Source organism: Dermochelys coriacea, chromosome 3, assembly GCF_009764565.3.
Source record: "Dermochelys coriacea isolate rDerCor1 chromosome 3, rDerCor1.pri.v4, whole genome shotgun sequence".
Taxonomy (NCBI): domain Eukaryota; kingdom Metazoa; phylum Chordata; order Testudines; family Dermochelyidae; genus Dermochelys; species Dermochelys coriacea.
The window spans coordinates 82209713-82228801 of NC_050070.1; the positions used below are offsets into that span (position 1 = coordinate 82209713).

Here is a 19089-nt window from a genome sequence, read left to right on the forward strand (position 1 = left end):
AATCAAAAAAGAGAAGGAGATTTCCTTTAAGATGCAAAAACTCATTTTTACCAGGAATTTTCCCTTATAACACTGGAAGTAGATTATTAGCTGTGCAAATGCCAGTATCCTCTATTTCTGGAAGTTGTTACAGCCCACTTGGTTCATGTAATTGTATTATAATTACTGTACCACAGGAGTCTCAAACTCAATTTACCTTTAGGGCCAGTGCCAGTCCTCAAATCCTCCCAGAGGGCCAATAATGTTACTGAAGATGGTGTTCAGAAAAGAAAAAAACATTTACATTGTATTTTTTATTTCAAATTTCTTATAAATAATAAAAAACTGTCATACAACTTTATACAATTCTTTGCCTGACAGAGAGTTTTTAGTGTTTGTCAGACACCTGGCAACTCTTCAGTTCTGTCAGTTTGTTGATCTTTGGCCTCAGTGACTGAGCAGTTGAAACTTTCAGGATTGCAGCAAGGTGGGCATCAGATAGTTGTGTTTGGTATTTTGACTATTATATTCATTGTGGAAAAAAGTGACGCTGCCTCCATGGCTGACTGCCTGGCGGCTAGTGATGGTATCTCTGTCCCTCTCCCCCAGCCAACTGGAGCTGCAGGGGCAGTGCTTGCAGCAGCCATTGCTGGCAGCGTGGCTGCACGTGTCTCTCCTCCACAGGCCACAGTGGGGAGGTTCTCACGCCACAGATGGCGCACAGGACGGGACTTTGAGACCCCTGCTGTACCATGAGGTAGAGCGAATAACTACAGAGCAGTAACTTGCAGGGATCTTCTCACCCTTTCCTGTAATCTTTCTATCTTGTTAATATAAGGCATATAGAAGAACCATTGCATCATTTCTTCTTAGTGGTAGCTTTTAGAAAAGACAAATGCCCTCAGCTTAAAATTATGACACTACACGCTGGCAAGATTACCTGTGTGTTATACCTGGTTATTTTTCAGTAGACCGGAAGGTAGGTAGAGTGTTTTAGGCCAAACAGTAAGAAGTTACCAGGAAAGTGAAATTTGCATTTTAAATACTCAACTTTTTGCCACTCATCCATGCTTACCGACAAGACATGTAGAAAGAACATGCAGCTATACAACTATCCACTGAAAATAATAATCTGTTCTTAATTTAAATGTAATTTCAGTCTGTTCCTCTGCCAAATATTTCACTTCTTTTATTATACCAATGAAAGGATTTGTCTTTCCTGCTGCTTTCAGTTTGAAACTCTAAAATGGAAGTTCTGATAAAGCCACAAACTCAACTCTAGCTTATAGGCATCTATAAAAACTAAAAAATAACTATATCTTTACGGGTGTCTTTCACGCTGGAGAAAACTACCAAATATATCAGTCAAAACTGGAATCCATTTATCTTTCAAATGTTTCCCATGCCTTTTCTTAGTTTGTTTATTAGTTATCATCGCAAGGTGTTTAAATCATAGGTTTGCACTGTCAACACATTCTCTCTACTTGATTCTGCAGAAATGTAATAACTTCAAGTTTATAGCTGCATTTATTTTCATTAACAAACTGATACAACAAAGACATGAGTATGATTTTACTGCACAATCAATCTCAATGAGGTGCTGGGCTGGAAAAATGATGTTCTAACCAAAAATACCAATATCTTCAACAGCAATGAAGATACACACAAACATTGCTATTTCAAAGGCCCACATTCCACAAAACACTTACTCCTGAGTGTACTGTGCCCCACCCCGACTAGCTCTACTAGTGCAGTGGAAGAATGTATAGTAATATGTCCTAGTCGTAGTGTTCACAGAATCAGGTCCCAAGTTTATCCCAGAATAAATGCTCCCTTTAAAATGTGAGTTTTCTGTACAGAAACAGAAATCAAGATTTTTAAAACACCTATATACATGTAACAGTATAAATGACTGTTACAAACATTTTATTGTATTCAGACTGTATAGATGAGACCAAATGATCCTTCCATATCACACTAGTCCTGCTGCACTAACATTGAGACTTACTGCTAAGTGTTGTTTATTAATACAGATCTATAAGCACTAACATAAAACGAAGGGCAAGATTCTGCTCTGACATACTCCTTATGCAAATCCATTAAAGTACATGGATTTCCACAAAGCAGAGATCAATTCAGAAAATGTTCTTATATACTTATGCTTTGCTGTAGAGGCAAATCAGCATTTTTCCACATTTAATTAAAATTGAAAATAAACTTGAACAAACAAAAATCCCAAACTTCAGAAACAACAATGAAAATACATGGCAATTTGCTCCAGGGATGACGACAACCATTAGTAGAGACCCTTGACTGAATATTAATTTTGTATGGACACACAATGGACAACAATCTTATAAATAATAAATTAGAAGAAAATAAATTCTACTGTAAATGCAGTTTACTATACCATGGTATGCAGTTGGTACTTTTTTGTTTCAATTTAAAGATCATGTAAGTTAATACATAGACAAGTCAATTTATATTTACAACAAAGAAAATCTCTACCAAATTGTTACCTCCTTAAGCGCTATCCCACACCAAAGAGGTAACACTTCATCAAGTTACCAGAGTGTTTTGATAACAGAAAATAAGAAGATTCCTAAGTTTACCAAAACTGGATAATAGTGACCCAATATTAATTTTTTCAAAAAGTGTCTGATAAGGAGTAAACACAAACGTTTAATTCACCTTTTCTAGATATTATTTCATACTTTGATATTTTACAAAATGTAAGGTAATAACAAAGGGGTTTTGTGTGTAGGCAGAATTTGTTTGGGGCACTTTATTCTTCTGGCTGATAGGGTTTGCATCCTTCATTTATCAGACCTGAGAGATGAGATTTTGTGCAAGACATGATGCCAAACCATTTCAAAAAATCTCCAAGGCCATGATGGACAGAGGCTACAGCAGGGATGCAACACAGTGCCGTGTGAAACTTCAGGAGCTCAGACAAGCGTACCAGAAAACCAAAGAATCAAACATACGCTCTGGGACAGAGCCTCAGACATGCCGCTTTTATGCTGAGTTGCATGCAATTCTAGGGGGAGCCGCCACCACTACCCACTCCTGTCCGTGGACTCCGATGATGGGGTACTCTCCGCCATGCCTGAGGATTTTGTGGACAGGGAAGATGAGGAGGAGGAGGAGGAGAAGCTTGGGGAGAGCACACAGCACACCATTCTCCCCGACAGCCAGGATCTTTTTATCAGCCTAACTGAAATACTCTCCCAACCCAACCAAGCCGGAGAAGGGACCTCTGGTGAGTGTACCTTTTTAAATATAATACATGTTTTAAAACGAAGCGTTTAATCATTACGTAGCCTGGAGGACTTGGGATGCATTTGTGGCCAGTACAGATACTGGAAAAGTCTGTTAACGTGTCTGGGGATGGAGTGGAAATCTTCCAGGGAGGGCTCTGAGCACCCAACCACTCCACCCCAGTGGACAGCTCAAGCAACAGAAGGCTGTCATTCAACAAGTTTTGAAGTGGCCTTTTCCTTCCCTCCTACCTTCCTCCCACCCCACCCAGGCTAACTTGTGAGCTATCTCCCTATTTTTATAATCAATTAATAAAGAATACATGGTTTTTAAATGATAGTGACTTTATTTCCTTTGCAAGCAAGCTGTGGTCGAAGAGAGGAGGGCGGGTGGCTTATAGGGAATTAGAGTCAACCAAGGGGGCGGGTGTTCATCAAGGAGAAACACACAGAAGTGTCACATGTTACCCTAGCCAGTCATGAAACTGGTTTTCAACGCTTCTCTGATGTGCAGCGCTTCCTGCTGTGCTCTTCTAATCACCCTGGTGTCTGGCTGCGCATATTCAGTGGCAAGGCGATTTGCCTCAACCTCCCACCCCGCCATAAACGTCTCCCCCTTACTCTCACAGAGATTGTGGAGCACACAGCAAGCAGCAGTAACAATGGGAATAGTGGTTTCGCTGAGGTCTGAGCGAGTCAGTAAACTGCGCCAGCGACCCTTTAAACATCCAAATGCACACACTACCACCATTCTGCACTTGCTCGGCCTATAGTTGAACAGCTCCTTACTACCGTCCAGGGTGCCTGTCTACAGCTTCATAAGACAGGACATTAAGGGATAGGCTGGGTAACTAGAGGCATTTCAATATCCCCAACAATTATTTTCTGGTCTGGGAAGTAAATCCCTTCCTGAAGGCATTTAAACAGACCAGAGTTCCTGAAAACATGAGCGTCATGAACCTTTCCCAGCCATCCCACGTTGATGTTGGTGAAACGTCCCTTATGATCCAACAGTGCCTGCAGCACCATTGAAAAGTACCCCTTGTGGTTTATGTACTGGCTGCCCTGGTGGTCTGGTCCCAAGATAGGGATATGCGTTCTGTCTATAGCCCCACCACAGTTAGGCAATCCCATTGCAGCAAAGCCATCCACTATGACCTGCACATTTCCCAGAGTCACTACCTTGGATAGCAGCAGCTCAATGATTGTGCTGGCTACTTGCATCTGAGCAACCCCCAAAGTAGATTTGCCCACTCCAAATTGATTACCAACTGACCGGTAGCTGTCTGGTGTTGCAAGCTTCCAAGGGTTATTGCCACTCGTTTCTCAACTGTGGAGGGCTGCTCTCATTTTGGTATTCTTGTGCTTCAGGGCAGGGGAAAGCAAGTCACAAAGTTCCATGAAAGTGCCCTTCCCTTACTCATGTGAAAGTTTCAGAGCCACTGGGAATCATCCCAAACCTGCAACACAATGCGGTCCCACCACTCTGTGCTTGTTTCCCAGGGCCAGAATCGGCGTTCCATGGCATGAGCCTGCCCCATTAACTCCATGATCTCCAATTTGCCGGGGACCACGGTTTTAGAGAAATCTCTGTCCATGTCCTCCTCATGCTCGTCACCGCACTGCGGTCGCCTCCTCGCTTGGTTTTTCAGGTTCTGCTTCTGCATAAAAAATGCGTGAGGTGTTTACAATGGTCATAACTGCTGCTCGGGCAATCCAAGGAAAAAGGGCACGAAACGATTGTCTGCTGCTGCTTTCACGGAGGGAGGGTTGACTGACGACATTTAGCCATAACCATCTGTGACAAATTTTGGGCCCCATCAGGCATTGGGAGCTCAGCCCAGAACTCCAGTGGGCAGCAGGAATGCGGGAACTGTGGGATAGCTACCCACAGTGCACCGCTCAGAACGTCAAAGCTTGCCACGGTACTGTGGACGCACACTGCCGAATTAACGTGCTTAGTGTGGACGCATGCACTCAACTTTATACAATCTGTTCCCAAAAATCAACTTCTGTAAAATCGGAGTAATTTCATAGTGTAGACAAGGCCTAGGAGGCAAATATCTTTAAAATACAATTTTCTACCTGAATAATTTACTGTAAATCAGTGCTTAAAAAACTGAGGGAGGACAACAAAACAATTAACATGTAGTCTTTTATAGAACTTATTAATAAAAGCTGAAAGTTAATTTAAAACAGTTGACCTCTAAGGAACACTAATTGTATGACATCACTCAGTACAGCATACCAAAAACCTACTTAAAAGAAAAATTCTGGAAGTCTTTTTTTATCCTGTTTTAATTTTTAAAAGCACAAATGACATTTCTGCAGAATGAGGTTCATTCACAGATTTTCTGAATGAACAACAATCCTGTAAAAATTGGGATTGCTGGATAGCCTAATGTTTGCATCATCACACCCAAATGTTTACCATTTGAGTCCTCAAAGCAGCATGAGACAAAAATGAAAACAAGTTTTATAAAGACTTCAACAATACTAGTAAATTAAAAATGCATCCACAAATGTTTAGTCATGGAAGCTGTGGAGGAAAAGTCTCTTTCTACGTGATATTCAGTTTTTTTAAATGGGAAAAATAAGTCTCAAGACACTCCAAAGAGAGTGAGTTTTTCCTTAAAGATAAAATTCTATATTTTACTTCATTTTAACCCCCTTCTATTTTCATCAAAATGTACTATTGAATACATTGGTGTCTCTGCTTGGATGCTCCTTACTGTAGTTAAAGCAAGAGCATGTATATACATGTACTGACTAGCACTAAATACTGGATACTTTGCCAGTGGGTTTCACAGATATTTGCTGACAGCAGAGGAATGAAGAGTCTCACCAATCCAGGGTTCCATTCCAAGGTCTGGAGAGGAGCATTCCCTAGTGGGCACAGACTTCTGCCCATTCCTCCTCATGTGTGACCAGTTCTTGCCCCATCCCCTCCAACATATCTTTGTTCCAGTCCTATCTCTTCACCAGTTTGGCTCCTCATCCTAGTCCCATTCTCCTCATCTAGCCAGTCTCAGCCTCTACTCTTTAGGTTCCTTATCCCAGTCTCCTTGCCCAGAAAGTCCTAATTTTGCCCCCTCCTGGCTCCTCATCTGTTCTCTCTCTCTCTCTCTCTCTCTCTCTCTCTCTCTCTCTCTCTCTCTCTCCCCCCCCCCCATCTCTAGCCTCCAGTTGCCACAACCTCACCCCCACTAACTCCCAATGGCAGTCTTCCTCCCTTCTTCTTCCCACCTAGGCTCCCTGTCCCAGTCCTCCCCCTCCACTCCATCAGATCTATCTCCCCACCTCTCTCAATGGTCTTCAGTCCAAGTCTCCTTGCCCAGCCAGTCCTAGTCTCCCCGAGCTCATCATCTGATTTCAGTCTCACCCATACCTACTGGCTCCCAGTTACAGTCTCTCTGCCCAGCCAGTCCCACTCTCTCCAAGGCTACTTGTACCAATTAATTTCACCAGTCTCCCACAGGTCCAGCTCTTGTCTCATCTACATTTAAATGAGGCAGCTTCCTCCTACACCTGCCAGAGTCCAGCAGGAGGCTCACTGAGAACACAGGATATCATCTCCCCGCTGCTTTCAGTTCAGTTAGCTGGACCTGGGACAGATTGCAGCAGCCCAGATCTGCAATTGCAGGAAAAATCCTGCTCAGCCCCAGGCTGAAGTATGTATTCCCAGTGCAGACAGAATCTTTGGGGACTTCAGATACTAAAATCTAAGGAGTCTCTAGTTGTGTAAACTGCATGTGTGGACTGATTTTTCAACATTTCATAACTTGACCAAATTTTGGCAGATTTTCATGCCAAAAGCCACAGCCCTGACACAAAAACGACCCGTTGTCAAATTTCAAGTCCAAAGCATGGAGATGTTAGATCATTTCAAAGAAAAGGCAGTTAGAATTTTTTAACATGGGTAAAACAATGTATTTTTCCCTAGCTTGTTATCGAAAATGGCTGCACTGTTTTGGCTTTAATTGCCAAATCTGCAAAGAAAGTGTTTTTAAATCAAACAACATATGCTGGCTCATCATCCGAGACTGTCATACCACAAAATATATGGCAGAAGGTGGGTAAAACTATGGAGCAAGAGACATACAATTTTCTCCCAAGGAGTGTAGTCACAAATTAATTAATGCATTACTTTTTTAACAAGCGGCATCAGCACGGAAGCATGCCCTCTGGAATGGTGGTTGAAGCATGATGGCATATACAAACATTTAGCATAACTGGCATGTAAATACCTTCCAATGCTGGCTACAAAAGTTCACGTGAACGCCTATTCTCACTTTCAGGTGACACTGTAAATAAGAAGCGGGTGGCATTATCTCCCGTAAATGTAAACAAACTTATTTGTCTTAGCGATTGACTGAACAAGAAGTAGGACTGAGTTGACTTGTAAGCTCTACAGTTTTACATTGTTTTGGTTTTCCGTGTAGTTATGTAACAACAAAAGTCTACATATGTAAATAGCACTTTCACGATAAAGAGATTGCACCACAGTACTTGTGTGAGATGAACTGAAAAAATACTATTTCTTTTGTTTATCTTTTTTACAGTACAAATATTTGTAATAAAAAATTATATAAAGTGAACATTGTACACTTTGCATTCTGTGTTGTAACTGAAATAAATACATTAGAAAATGCAGAAAAGTATCCAAAAATATTTATAATAAATTTCAGTTGGTATTCTATTATAGTTTAACAGTGCAAATAAAGCTGCAATTAGTTTTTTTTTGAGTTAATTTGTTTTGGAGTTAATCACTTGAGTTAACTGAGATTAACTGACAGTCTCACTTTTTATGTTAACTAACTAGCATGATCTGATAAACATTGTTATATGAATATGTGCGCGCACACGCGCACACCCACAAACCACCCCTCATGTTTTTCTAGAAGAGATGGGGAATGATAACGGAAGACAAGAAAGGAAGTGACGGCATTGTGAAAAGGAACAAGAAAAGTGTTCACTTTTGTCAGTTAGCTTGCGGTCAAAAGACTGCAACTCTATTCTGGTAAATCCTGTGCAAGCCCTTCTCTGGAATAGCAAAAATATACTTCTCAAAATATCATTGTTACTTAAGGAGAGGTTAGCTGTTCAAAGACACTCGTAAGATGGTGGCAAATATAAGAGAAAAATGAAATACAGTAGAAAAAGCCCATGCTGCAGTCTGCCAAAAAAATCTTTATGTTCATCCCACTTAATATGTACATCCAACAACAGTTTCAATAAACTCTAATCTTTCCTGGATTAAGTTCAAAACAAGAGAATTGTAGTTGCCCGTATAGCCACTTACCAATACCATGCAATTTGTGAAACAACAGGATACACCACCAATGGATTGTTATTCTATCATACAAGTGTGCTGTTAGAAACTACATGGAATCGGTTAGATAATTTAAAAAAACTAGACAGTGATCATAGGTTGATTCCTATCTGAAATGTATCTGGCAGAATTACAAGAACAGCACTTTTTTTTTTTTTTTTTTAAAAGTATGTGCATTTTTAAAAGCCATTAATTTTATCCTTGCATGTAGTCTGGGCCACCACAAGTTCTGTAAGAAAATCAGTGTTTCTGAAATAAGCTTCAACTTCAAGCTTTACAGAAGTTTGACAAGTTTAAGTAATATAAAGTTACAGATTACTAATTTACCTTCGTAGATTTTTGCTTTTTGTAGTTTTAATTTATAACAATTGGAAGAAGAGTTCTCTTCATTTGGATAACTTGGAATTAGTTAAAGGACAATGTTCATGGTGGAAGAATGAATTCTGGTTTTCTGAATAATAAATACCAAAGGAAGCTGTGGCAGGCACTTGATCACCCAAAAACCAGCATAACTAAAGACGCTCTCCTTAATCCTCCTTTTAACATTTGCGAAAGAATACTCACAGATTAAATCAAATTTAGGAAAAAGCTTTCAATATAATATACATACCATTATATACAAAAAACAGTTAAAACTAAATTTAGACTGCGCAAGGTCAAGTACTCAAAAGTTATGAAATACCAGATTTAGGTTGCTCATGCAAACTTAATTCTGTCTTGAGTGTCCATCCTTGGACATTGAATGAGGCCACGGTCCTGTAGAAAAAAGTGTTTTTAGTTACATGATCGTGTACTGTGTCTTACTTAAGGGCACAAGAAAGCAGAATTAATGTTGCACATGCAACCATAAATTTGGCATTTCCTAACTCTCAAGTACTTGATTTTGCACCGAGAATAGCATTTTTTTGACAGGGTATTTTAAATTATTTTTTTAAGAAAGAAGATGGTAAAAAGTAAACTTTTTGAAAGTGCATAAATAACTAGTAAGACTTAGGCTCCTGAATTGTTTCAGAAAATGGGACTTAAGCTCCTAACTTTCTTGGGAACTTCTGAAAAGGTTAGTCCAAAACAAGTTTTATTATGTACTTTAGTCCTTAACAACACTCCTTGCTCCTAGGGGAATTCTGTGTCACTGCATGTGCGCAGAATTCATATCCCCTGCAGATTTCTTTCCTTCCCCACAGAAAAATGACTTCTGAGGGGGAAGCCAAAAGAACCATCACACACTCCTCCCCAACAGCACAGGCAGGTTGGTTCAGGCGCCTGGAGCAGTCGTGCACGTGAGCAAGAGAGAGACACTCTGTCCCTCTTGCTCACTATGGTGGCATGCTCGGCATGAAGGGGCAGGGTGTTTGGGGTGTTTCTGAGGAGGTAGGTGTGTGGCAGGCTCTGTCCCCTCAGGCAGAGCAGAATGTAGCAGCCTGCCTGATTAGTGAATTGTTCCGATTGTCTTTTGTTCTGATTGTCTTTGTGAATTCCCTCAGGAGTATAAAACAGGTATAAAAGTTTTAAGGCTCCTTTACATTGCCAGAGTGGTGTAAAGGACAGCATGGTTTATAAATGCTTATGGTGCTTCAGTAATTAGAATTGGTGTAAAAACTTTTGTACTGAAAAAATTTCCTATCAAAATGTGCTCCATGAACTGTTTGCTACTGACCTTTCTGGAGATCGTCAGTAGCCAACATAAATTATGAGTTTGATTCTCACTTGCTCTTCAGTGGCCTATGAGGTACCACTGTGTATATGGCTGCATATATTTGTTGACTAATAACTAGAAATCAAACCTAACTACATTTTTATTTTTAGGCGAAGGGATTTGGGGATTTCTTCCAATGCTCCCTGCTTCCATTCTCCATCCATTATATTGCAGTTTAAATAAATTACCTAAATAATTGAAACCAGCGTGATTATTTTGCATTATTTCGACAAATTTTGCATTATTTCGACATGCAGAATTTTAAATTATTGTGGCAGAATTTTTAATGTTTTGGTGCAGAATTCCCCCAAGAGTAACTCCTGCCCACCTCTGATGCCATAATGTATCATCAGCAAGTACGAATCCAAAACCTTCGGCATCATAGCTCATACTTCTACTATACTTCAGGTACATAAATAAGGAACAGTAAGAAATACTATCTCATGCTAACTGTTTATAAAGTACCTTCAGGAGTAATTGCAGCAGGACAAACTTCTTTTAGGAGATCTCCCAGTGTACTTAGCTGCCCATTTGCAGCAACCGGACGAAATAACTTCTGTATAAAAGGTCGTTCTGTTGTTACCTGTTTTTAATACAAAAATGTTAGTAAAACTGCAGTAATTTAAGCTCTAGGAAAATGAATCAATCATACCACTTTTGGGGGGCTAATGTTTGGCATTGTAATGCCTTACACATTTTTGCCTCTGTTTTCTATCAGAGGCAAAGTGCTACAACCTAGTATGACACAGCTTTTAACAATGTTATTATGTTGACTCACTTCTCTTCTTTCATAGGGGAATGAATCCTGGATATACTTTTGAAGATTCCTCCCCACCGTACCCCGATTATGTCGCTCAACAACCCTTCTCACAAGAAATGGAATGTCATGAAACCATGATGCAAAATTAAGTTTGAAAAATCAGTTTTATATCTTAATAATGGTCAGATGTTACGTATGGGAGTTAAAAACACTTGTGTTCTATCGTTTCTAAAAAAAGTGGGTGACAAAAATAAAGTGCTCCTTAATTATGTAAAGAATTAACATAATTCTAACAACTAACATAATTCTGTAAAAATTAAAATTGCTTATTACTAGTATTTGCCCGACAGGTTCACTATTTTCCCCCTGTGTGAGACTGTGCTACATGAATTAAAAGGAAGGTTCTATCCTCCAGTATAATATTTGAGGAAGTTATGGGATACTTTTTCAGAAGTAAAGTAGTACTTGTGGCACTTTGGAACCTAATCCCCATTTTCAGAAGTGCTTTAGGCACTTAGAATCTAAGTTAATTTTGAAAATTGATCTTAGGCATTTGAAAATTTTATACTTAGGTTTTTCAAACTGTAAAACTGACTAATACAAATCTAGCTTATCGACAACTTTCTAACATGTTATTTAAGAAAGCACTGCAATATGCATGAGCCAGCTACCAGTATGAGGAAAATACTAATATTGTATAGGTTACAGTATTACTTAATCATAAAATGCAAATTGGTATTGTTACTAATACAACATAAAGAAATACATTTAAGTATAACCGTAGCGTTAGTTCACCTGACGAATGTGCATAGGATATTAATCACATTAACTTTAGCTGTTGTTATGGATTTTATTTATATTTGTACAGTATTTAGCACAATGGGGACCAACGTGGATGCTTTTAATATTACCACATAATGTTAAATAAAAAAATAAAGCTCAACCTAAGCAGATCTTGACTTGGTTAGTATTCATATGGAAGAGACCTCCTATTAGAGCCCAAATACAGAAGAAAACAGTGGTCCCTCTTTTCATAAATTAATATTGTAACTGCGCTTCTGGACATCCTTCCACTTGTGGTCATTACTTTCTGCTTACCAAATTCTTCCTACAGTTTCAACTAGATACAGTATTTTTCACTTCCTAATTCACCACAATATTTAGTGTTGGATTGTATTGTTCAGTAAATCAGCAGCTGGTAAAGTTAATCCTATCTAGAAAATCAAAAATACTCTCAGGTGCATGAGCACGGCTCCTGAAGCAAGAAATTGGTCCACAGTTTGCAGGCACTTTGTACCGATATTGACAATAAAATAATTTTCAACTTCTACTTTTACCAAAGCAAATATTCAACTGTTGGCCAATATATTTTTCTAGGAATTTTAAATTATTTATTACTTTTAAATATAATAGTATTAAATAAAATCTATATAGCACCATAAATGTGTACTGCACTTCAGAGGATAAATGAAGACTGAGCCCCATTCCAAGAAGCCATTACAACGTAAGCAATGATTTAAAATGTTAGGAAGTAAGTAGGGACAGTATCAGGAAGGAGTAGGATGAAGCCATGGATAGTAAGACCACATGGTCACGTGGGAGCCTAGTGTATGCTTTCCGAGTTGCATTCACATTGCAAAAAATGACAGGGTTTCGACCAGAGTCACAGTGGAACTCGGGCTCTGACCCTACCCCCAGCAGGATCCTAGAACCCAGGTCCTGACTGCTTGCTGACCCAAGTCAGACTCATTTGTGCGTGGATGAAAGCAGAAGGTTAGGCTCAAACCTGGGCTAAGTGTGCAGAGTAGACATACCCTTCAGGATTGCATTTTTTTATATGCATTTTATTAGAGTATAGTTTATAAGTAACTCTGAAGATTAACTGCATTTTGAACTGATAAGTTGGAGAAGAAAGATGGTCCAATGATAATGACACTAGCCTGGGAGATCCAGGTTTAATTCCCTGCCTTGCCACCGATTTCCTTGTGACCTTGTCTAAGTCATTTAGTCTCTCAATCCTTCCATTCTCCATGAGTAAGGTGGAGATAACAGCACTATCTCTATCTCCTAGGGGTATTCTGAGGAGAAATATAATAAAGATTGGGAGGTGCTCAGATATTTGGTATAGAAATGCGGGTCATAATACATAAAACAGACTAAGAAGGGAGCTAAATTGAGGGGATTGTATAATTATATATTAAGTTAGCAATGAAAAGCTCCTTTACTTTTGCTCCACAATCATATAATCTAAAAAAAGTCACCCCTGCTTCCCTGGTTCTTTTTGGCATCAACAGCACATCAAATACTGCATAATATCCACAATTAGATTAGCCTGACATTTTATTCAGGATGCAGCTAAAAATGAAAAAGCATAACCCAGAGAAAAAGCATAACCTACAGATAAGTGTTGGGTTTTAATCTCAAAAACCATAGAGTAATCAGACTTTCCATATAAATGAAAGTCTTGTTTCCTAACTAAATATTCTGCTGCTACCCTAATTGTACTTCAACCACTGCAAATTACCTTACATTCTGAACCCACACTAGAAACATCCTTAAAATTCCCATATGTGGACAGTTTGGCAACATGAAAAAGTAAAACTTTAGTCTTTCCTGCATACTCCATTATACTTACAGCAACATGTCAAAAATCATTCTGCAGAACTTTTGTAATGATCATCATACTTTAAAACAATTAAAGTATTTCTGATAGAGCAATAATTTATCATTACTTTTAAACAAGCGTAAACTTAACCACAAATTTTTAAAATGAGCAGTTGGAGCTCACGTAATTATTTAAGTTTCCCATACTTAGGACAGTACAGGCACATTTAACTACTCTCAAAAAATGAAATACATTATACTTATTTTACATAACTATACCACATTTTATGTTATTATCCAGTAAAAAGTATATTTTTCCATGAAATATTTCCTAAAAAACGTCTTTGGCTTTGCATAAATGCTTTCAATTAGAAAATCCTAATAAAACGAAAAAGTGTTTAAGTTACAGGTGATAGAAATACCTTATAACCAACAATAGTGTCTGACCAAAAGTATTACAATACTGCATTCTTAGATTATATTTTTAGTAGAGGAAAGGTAAGGCATAACTCACTTTGGTGGAAAAAAAATGTAGACACTTTGGACCATATATTGCCTTCATCTACACCCTTCGATGTCAAGAGGAGCTTACTGAAGACAATACAGTCCAAACTTTCAAACGTCAAGCTTCTCATCCTCACCTTCAGTTTGAGGACTCAGCTTCACCTCTGTCCCCCTATTCCACTCTCTTATTTTGTTCACTGCACGTGTCCCCATCTTGGAGTTCTTTCTGGCTGTTTACACTATTGAATTATTGATAAACTAACAGGTGGGCCACCAATAGAAGAACCAACTTCACAGTTTGTCCACAATACCTAGTGCTATTTTGTCCAACATTCACATTTGTGCTTTACTAGAAAGTTTCAGTTATTTTCCTCTGAGTATCTCAGTTCGCAGCAGAGTTCTCTGAAGCAAGGGTTAAGAAGGCCTTTGGAAACTTCCAAGAACCAAATGAACAGGGGAAGAACAGGTCTATCTCCCATAAATCCCATGGTGCCAGTGCCATTTCCTAAACCTTTCCTCAAATGGAGCCGAGCCTGAATGTTCAATTCTCACTCCTTGCGCAAAAAGGAGTTTTTGAGAAGCAGTCAGGAGGGCCTCCATGGAGCCTGATACTCTAATGAACTAGATATTGTATTATTCAACGGTGATACAAACCTTACTGAATTATCATGGCAATTTAGGTCACACAGAGTGATCAGGCAAGGTACTTCTCCTTGCACTCGAGATGGAAAGGACATCATAAAGTAATGCTAGATCAGTGCAATAATAGAATGAAGGGAAAGCAAGTATGTAGTGGTCATATAACTGGACTAACAGAATTTACTTATTACAGATGAACAGGATGATCAAAAATCTCTTTGCAGAGGATCCCACCAAGGAAAAATGGCAATTTTTGAGAGAACATGGGAAAGGCTGGTAAGTTTTCAGTAGCATAAATTCCCGCTGATATTAGAGGAATAGCTTAGTGGAAGGAGAATGAAGATCTGAGTTTCAAGTCTTGACAGACAAATATACATTGCCCCAAAATTTGATTACAAAGCTGGAAGTCTTGCTTTATTTGTTTACTTTGGTCCCACGGGTTAAGATAAGAAGTGCTAAGATTAACAAGCATCTCCAAAAAAAGAACAGAAGTTCTTGTGGCACCGTAGAGACTAACAAATTTATTAGAGCATAAGCTTTCGTGGGCTACAGCCCACTTCATTGGATGCATAGAATGAAATATAGTAAGAAGACACACACACACACACACACACACACACACAGAGAAGGTGGAAGTTGCCATACAAACGGTAAGATGCTAATTAATTAAGATGAGCTATTATCAGCAGGAGAAAAAATTTTTTTGTAGTGATAATCAAGATAGCCCATTTAGACAGTTGACAAGAAGGTGTGAGGATACTTAACATGGGGAAATAGATTCAATATGTGTAATGACCCAGCCACTCCAACTAACACAGCTGCTACTCTGAAAAGTATCTCCATGAGATTTATAGAGCTTTATTTCCTATCCAATATCAGTAAAGGACAGGCAATGTAATTATTTCCTTAACTTTCATGGCCTGCATTATTCGTACATTTATTTTACGTATTATCTGTCAGCAAAATATGCTAATCATTGTTTATTATACATTAAACAAGACAGCTTGAAAGTTGACTGCAGATAGGCAAAAACAGCCAACGAAGTGTGGAGAGGGAAGCGAAGACTGGTGAGGTAGGAGGAAACATGAACACTTTCACTCTTAAGAGACACTTCATCTGCATGTTTACAACCACTATTTATAAAGTTCATAAGATCCCCACAACACTCTTCCCTTAGTTCCCAAGCCTGCAAAATCAACTCCATTGGTGCATGTTACCACAAAACACGCTAGCTTGTGCCATCTTTGTCTTCTTCCTACCAAACATACTTAAGCTATCATCCTCTAGGATCCTGAATCCATCCAAATTCTGGCAAAATGTCCAGCAACCACCAGACTGTCTTTCTGGTCCACCCTCCTCAGTCTCTATGTGCCTTTCTGAGATACAATGTAGCATCTCAATCCTATCCAAAAACTGTGCTTGTTCTGTGAAAAGGCAAGTCATGAGGATCTGATCCAGTGGAGAATATTTTCGACCCTGACCCAGACCTTCTGTTATTCATCCAGGTCTTACTGCGAGGTTATAAAGGATCTTCAACAACCTTTCTGCTAACAGATAAAGCACAAAATGGAATATTAGTTTTGCTACAGACCACCAAACAACACTAGGAAACAGGATGACTGTGCCTTTTATGCACCTATCTACAATGTATACAGAAAAAAATTGTGTGATCCTGGGGCACTTCATTTGAGTGATATATGCTGGAGGTCTCATGCTGCCAGTACTAAAACATCCTTGGGGGTTCTAAAACTTATAGATGACAATTTTCTAAAAAACGTCACAGCCAACACAGGGTTTTATTTATTATTAGACCAAGTCCTAAACACATAAAGAGTTGTTAATCACAGCCAGCCTTGACACAGAAATTGAATACAGGATATGCTGTGCTAGCACATCTTTTGGAAGACTACTCAAACGAGTCTTCAATGATAGGGATCTACAAACAGGTACCAAGATCTTGGTTTACAAGGCAGTTGTCATCCCCACCCTTCTCTATAGGTGAGAGACCTACAGGAGACAGCTCAAGTGGCTGGAGTGGTTCCAACAGCGCTGCCTCAGGTGGATCCTCAGGATCAGCTGGGAAGACTGACCCATTAACATCAGCCTTCTCTCTGCAGCCAATATCAGTAGTACAGAAGCGCAGGTCATGAAATACCAATTCCTCTGCGCTGGCCACTGTGTACGTATGCCTGACACTCGCCTCCCGAAGCAAGTACTCTTCTCTCAGTTAAGTCAGGGAAAAAGGGCTTGCGGAGGTAGCAGAAGCATTTCAAAGACATACTGAAAGTACATCTTAAAAAGGGAGCATTAACCCAACAAACTGGGAGGACCAGGCGTGGAAAAGAACACAGTGGTACCACACCATACACCAAGCCACAGCTCACTTTGAGGAGAACAGATTCCTCATGAGACAGAGAAGCGACAAAGGAGGAGAGAAAGGGCACAGCACTCCAGCCAACAACTATGTCTCCTCCAAAATTACACCTGTCACTTCTGTGGGAAAAGCTGCAGGGCAAGAATTGGACTCTTCAGCCACTTAAAAACCCACCAAAGAACCCCCTTGGCAGACAGCATCCTCGTATCGAGGGATAGCTGAAGAAGCAGCTAATTACAGAACTAAAAATTAATTGTAGCATAGGTACAAGTGATCATGACTTGATCTCCTTACAGCGAGCAAGCAGAATGAAGTCTAGACCAGTAAAACGTAGATAGATATACATACATACACTTGGTGCTTTAAGAGGGCCAGTTTCACAAAGCTGAAACCAATTATGAGCCAAATCAGCTGGGAAGAACAATTTAATCAGAAAAATGTGAATGACAATCGGGAATAATTTAAGAACACCTTACTAGATGCTCAAAAAAAGCCATAATCCCACTACTGAAGAAAGCGGCCATGCTGGTTAAAAAACTGGCCTAGTTTAGAAGGGAAGTGAAGGAAGTTATAAGAAATTAAAAAAACATAACTGGAAGAACGAGGGAGTTGATAGTAATGAATATTAATCAGAAGTTAAGAATTGTAGAAAACTGATAAAGGAAGCAAATGGACACAAGGAGAAATCTATGGCCAGCGGAGTTAAGGGAGCGGGGAAAGAAAAAAAAGGGGGGGGGGATTTTTTAAGTTATTTAAGAACAAAAAGAATCCTGACAACAGTACTGGCCCATTACTAGATGGAAATGCAAGAATTATCAATAATAATACAGAAAAGGCGGAAGTGTTCAATAAATATTTCTGTTCTGTACTTGGGAAACACAGATGATATCTCATCAAATTGTCATAACACTCTTTACATTCCATTAGTATCTCTGCAGGATGTTAAACAAAAATTAATGAAGTTGGACATTTTTAAAACAGCAGGTACAGTTAACTTGCAACCAAGAGTTTTAAAATAGCGGTCTGTGGAATTTGCTAGACAGTTAATGTTGATTTTCAATATGTCTTGGAGCATTGGGAAAGTTCAACTGGAAGAAAGCTAATGTGCCAATTTTTGAAAAGGGTAAACAGGATGAACCGCGTAATTAAAAGCCTCTCAGCCTGACATTAATAGAGCGGCTGATATAGGACTCGATTAATAAAGAATTAGAGGAGGAAATGATATTAGTGCAAATCAACATGGTTTTATGAATGCTACTGCTAAATTATTCTTTATCTTAATCTGCTAAATACTGCTTTTGTAAACCTTCTGTCATGCTGTCAAGTTGCAGTGTAACATCATGTTTCATGCTGCCAGGCTTACCATACTAGATAATAGAGCTAGTCAGAATTCTTTGAAAGAAGAACTAAATAATGGTTTTACATCTTCATTCTGTAACTGAAACCATGGAGTGAAAGGAAGGAGTATAAACATGCTCAGCACACGTATATAGAAGATACCAGAAAAACTGACTCACTGGCAGGATGTGACAGGTTTATGTGATTTGCAATGAAGTCAAATACAGAACTAAACACATGAGTTTTTCAATATATTTTTAATAAATTATGTATTTTCAATCACTATCAAAAAGTTATCGTATTTTCTTATAGTATTTACTGTACTATAACATACATTTTTAATTTATCGAGCAGTTGCATCAGAACTTCAGCAGTTAAACAATGAAGTTAAAGCTTTAGTTTAATTGTGCAGTTAATCATTTTATGTTGATAACTAAGGTGAAGTATATGTTCTACATTGTCTTAATTTTTGTACAAGTGCCTTGACATATTATGAATAGAAGAATTTTATAAACAGAAAATAAATAGGACACACCCTAGGACATTTAAGTAGTATTGATAATAGTCATACACATTTCTAGTTAAGCACATGCTTAAGTGCTT

At 38.9% G+C, this 19089-nt stretch overlaps 1 protein-coding gene across 13 annotated transcripts in view; it reads right to left on the reverse strand.

The window, feature by feature from the left end:
- ATG5 (autophagy related 5) overlaps positions 1–19089 on the reverse strand; it is a 116660-nt gene that overhangs the window by 21021 nt on the left and 76550 nt on the right. For 10 of the 13 annotated variants that reach the window (XM_038393698.2, XM_038393699.2, XM_038393701.2 and 7 more), the window contains exon 7: positions 10733–10850. In XM_038393698.2, the coding sequence (XP_038249626.1) occupies positions 10733–10850 (118 nt within the window). Of the gene's footprint in view, positions 1–128; positions 248–9253; positions 9328–10721; positions 10851–19089 lie in introns of those variants that run through there. The other 3 variants (XM_038393704.2, XM_043510748.1, XM_038393706.2) reach the window with 3 other exon arrangements.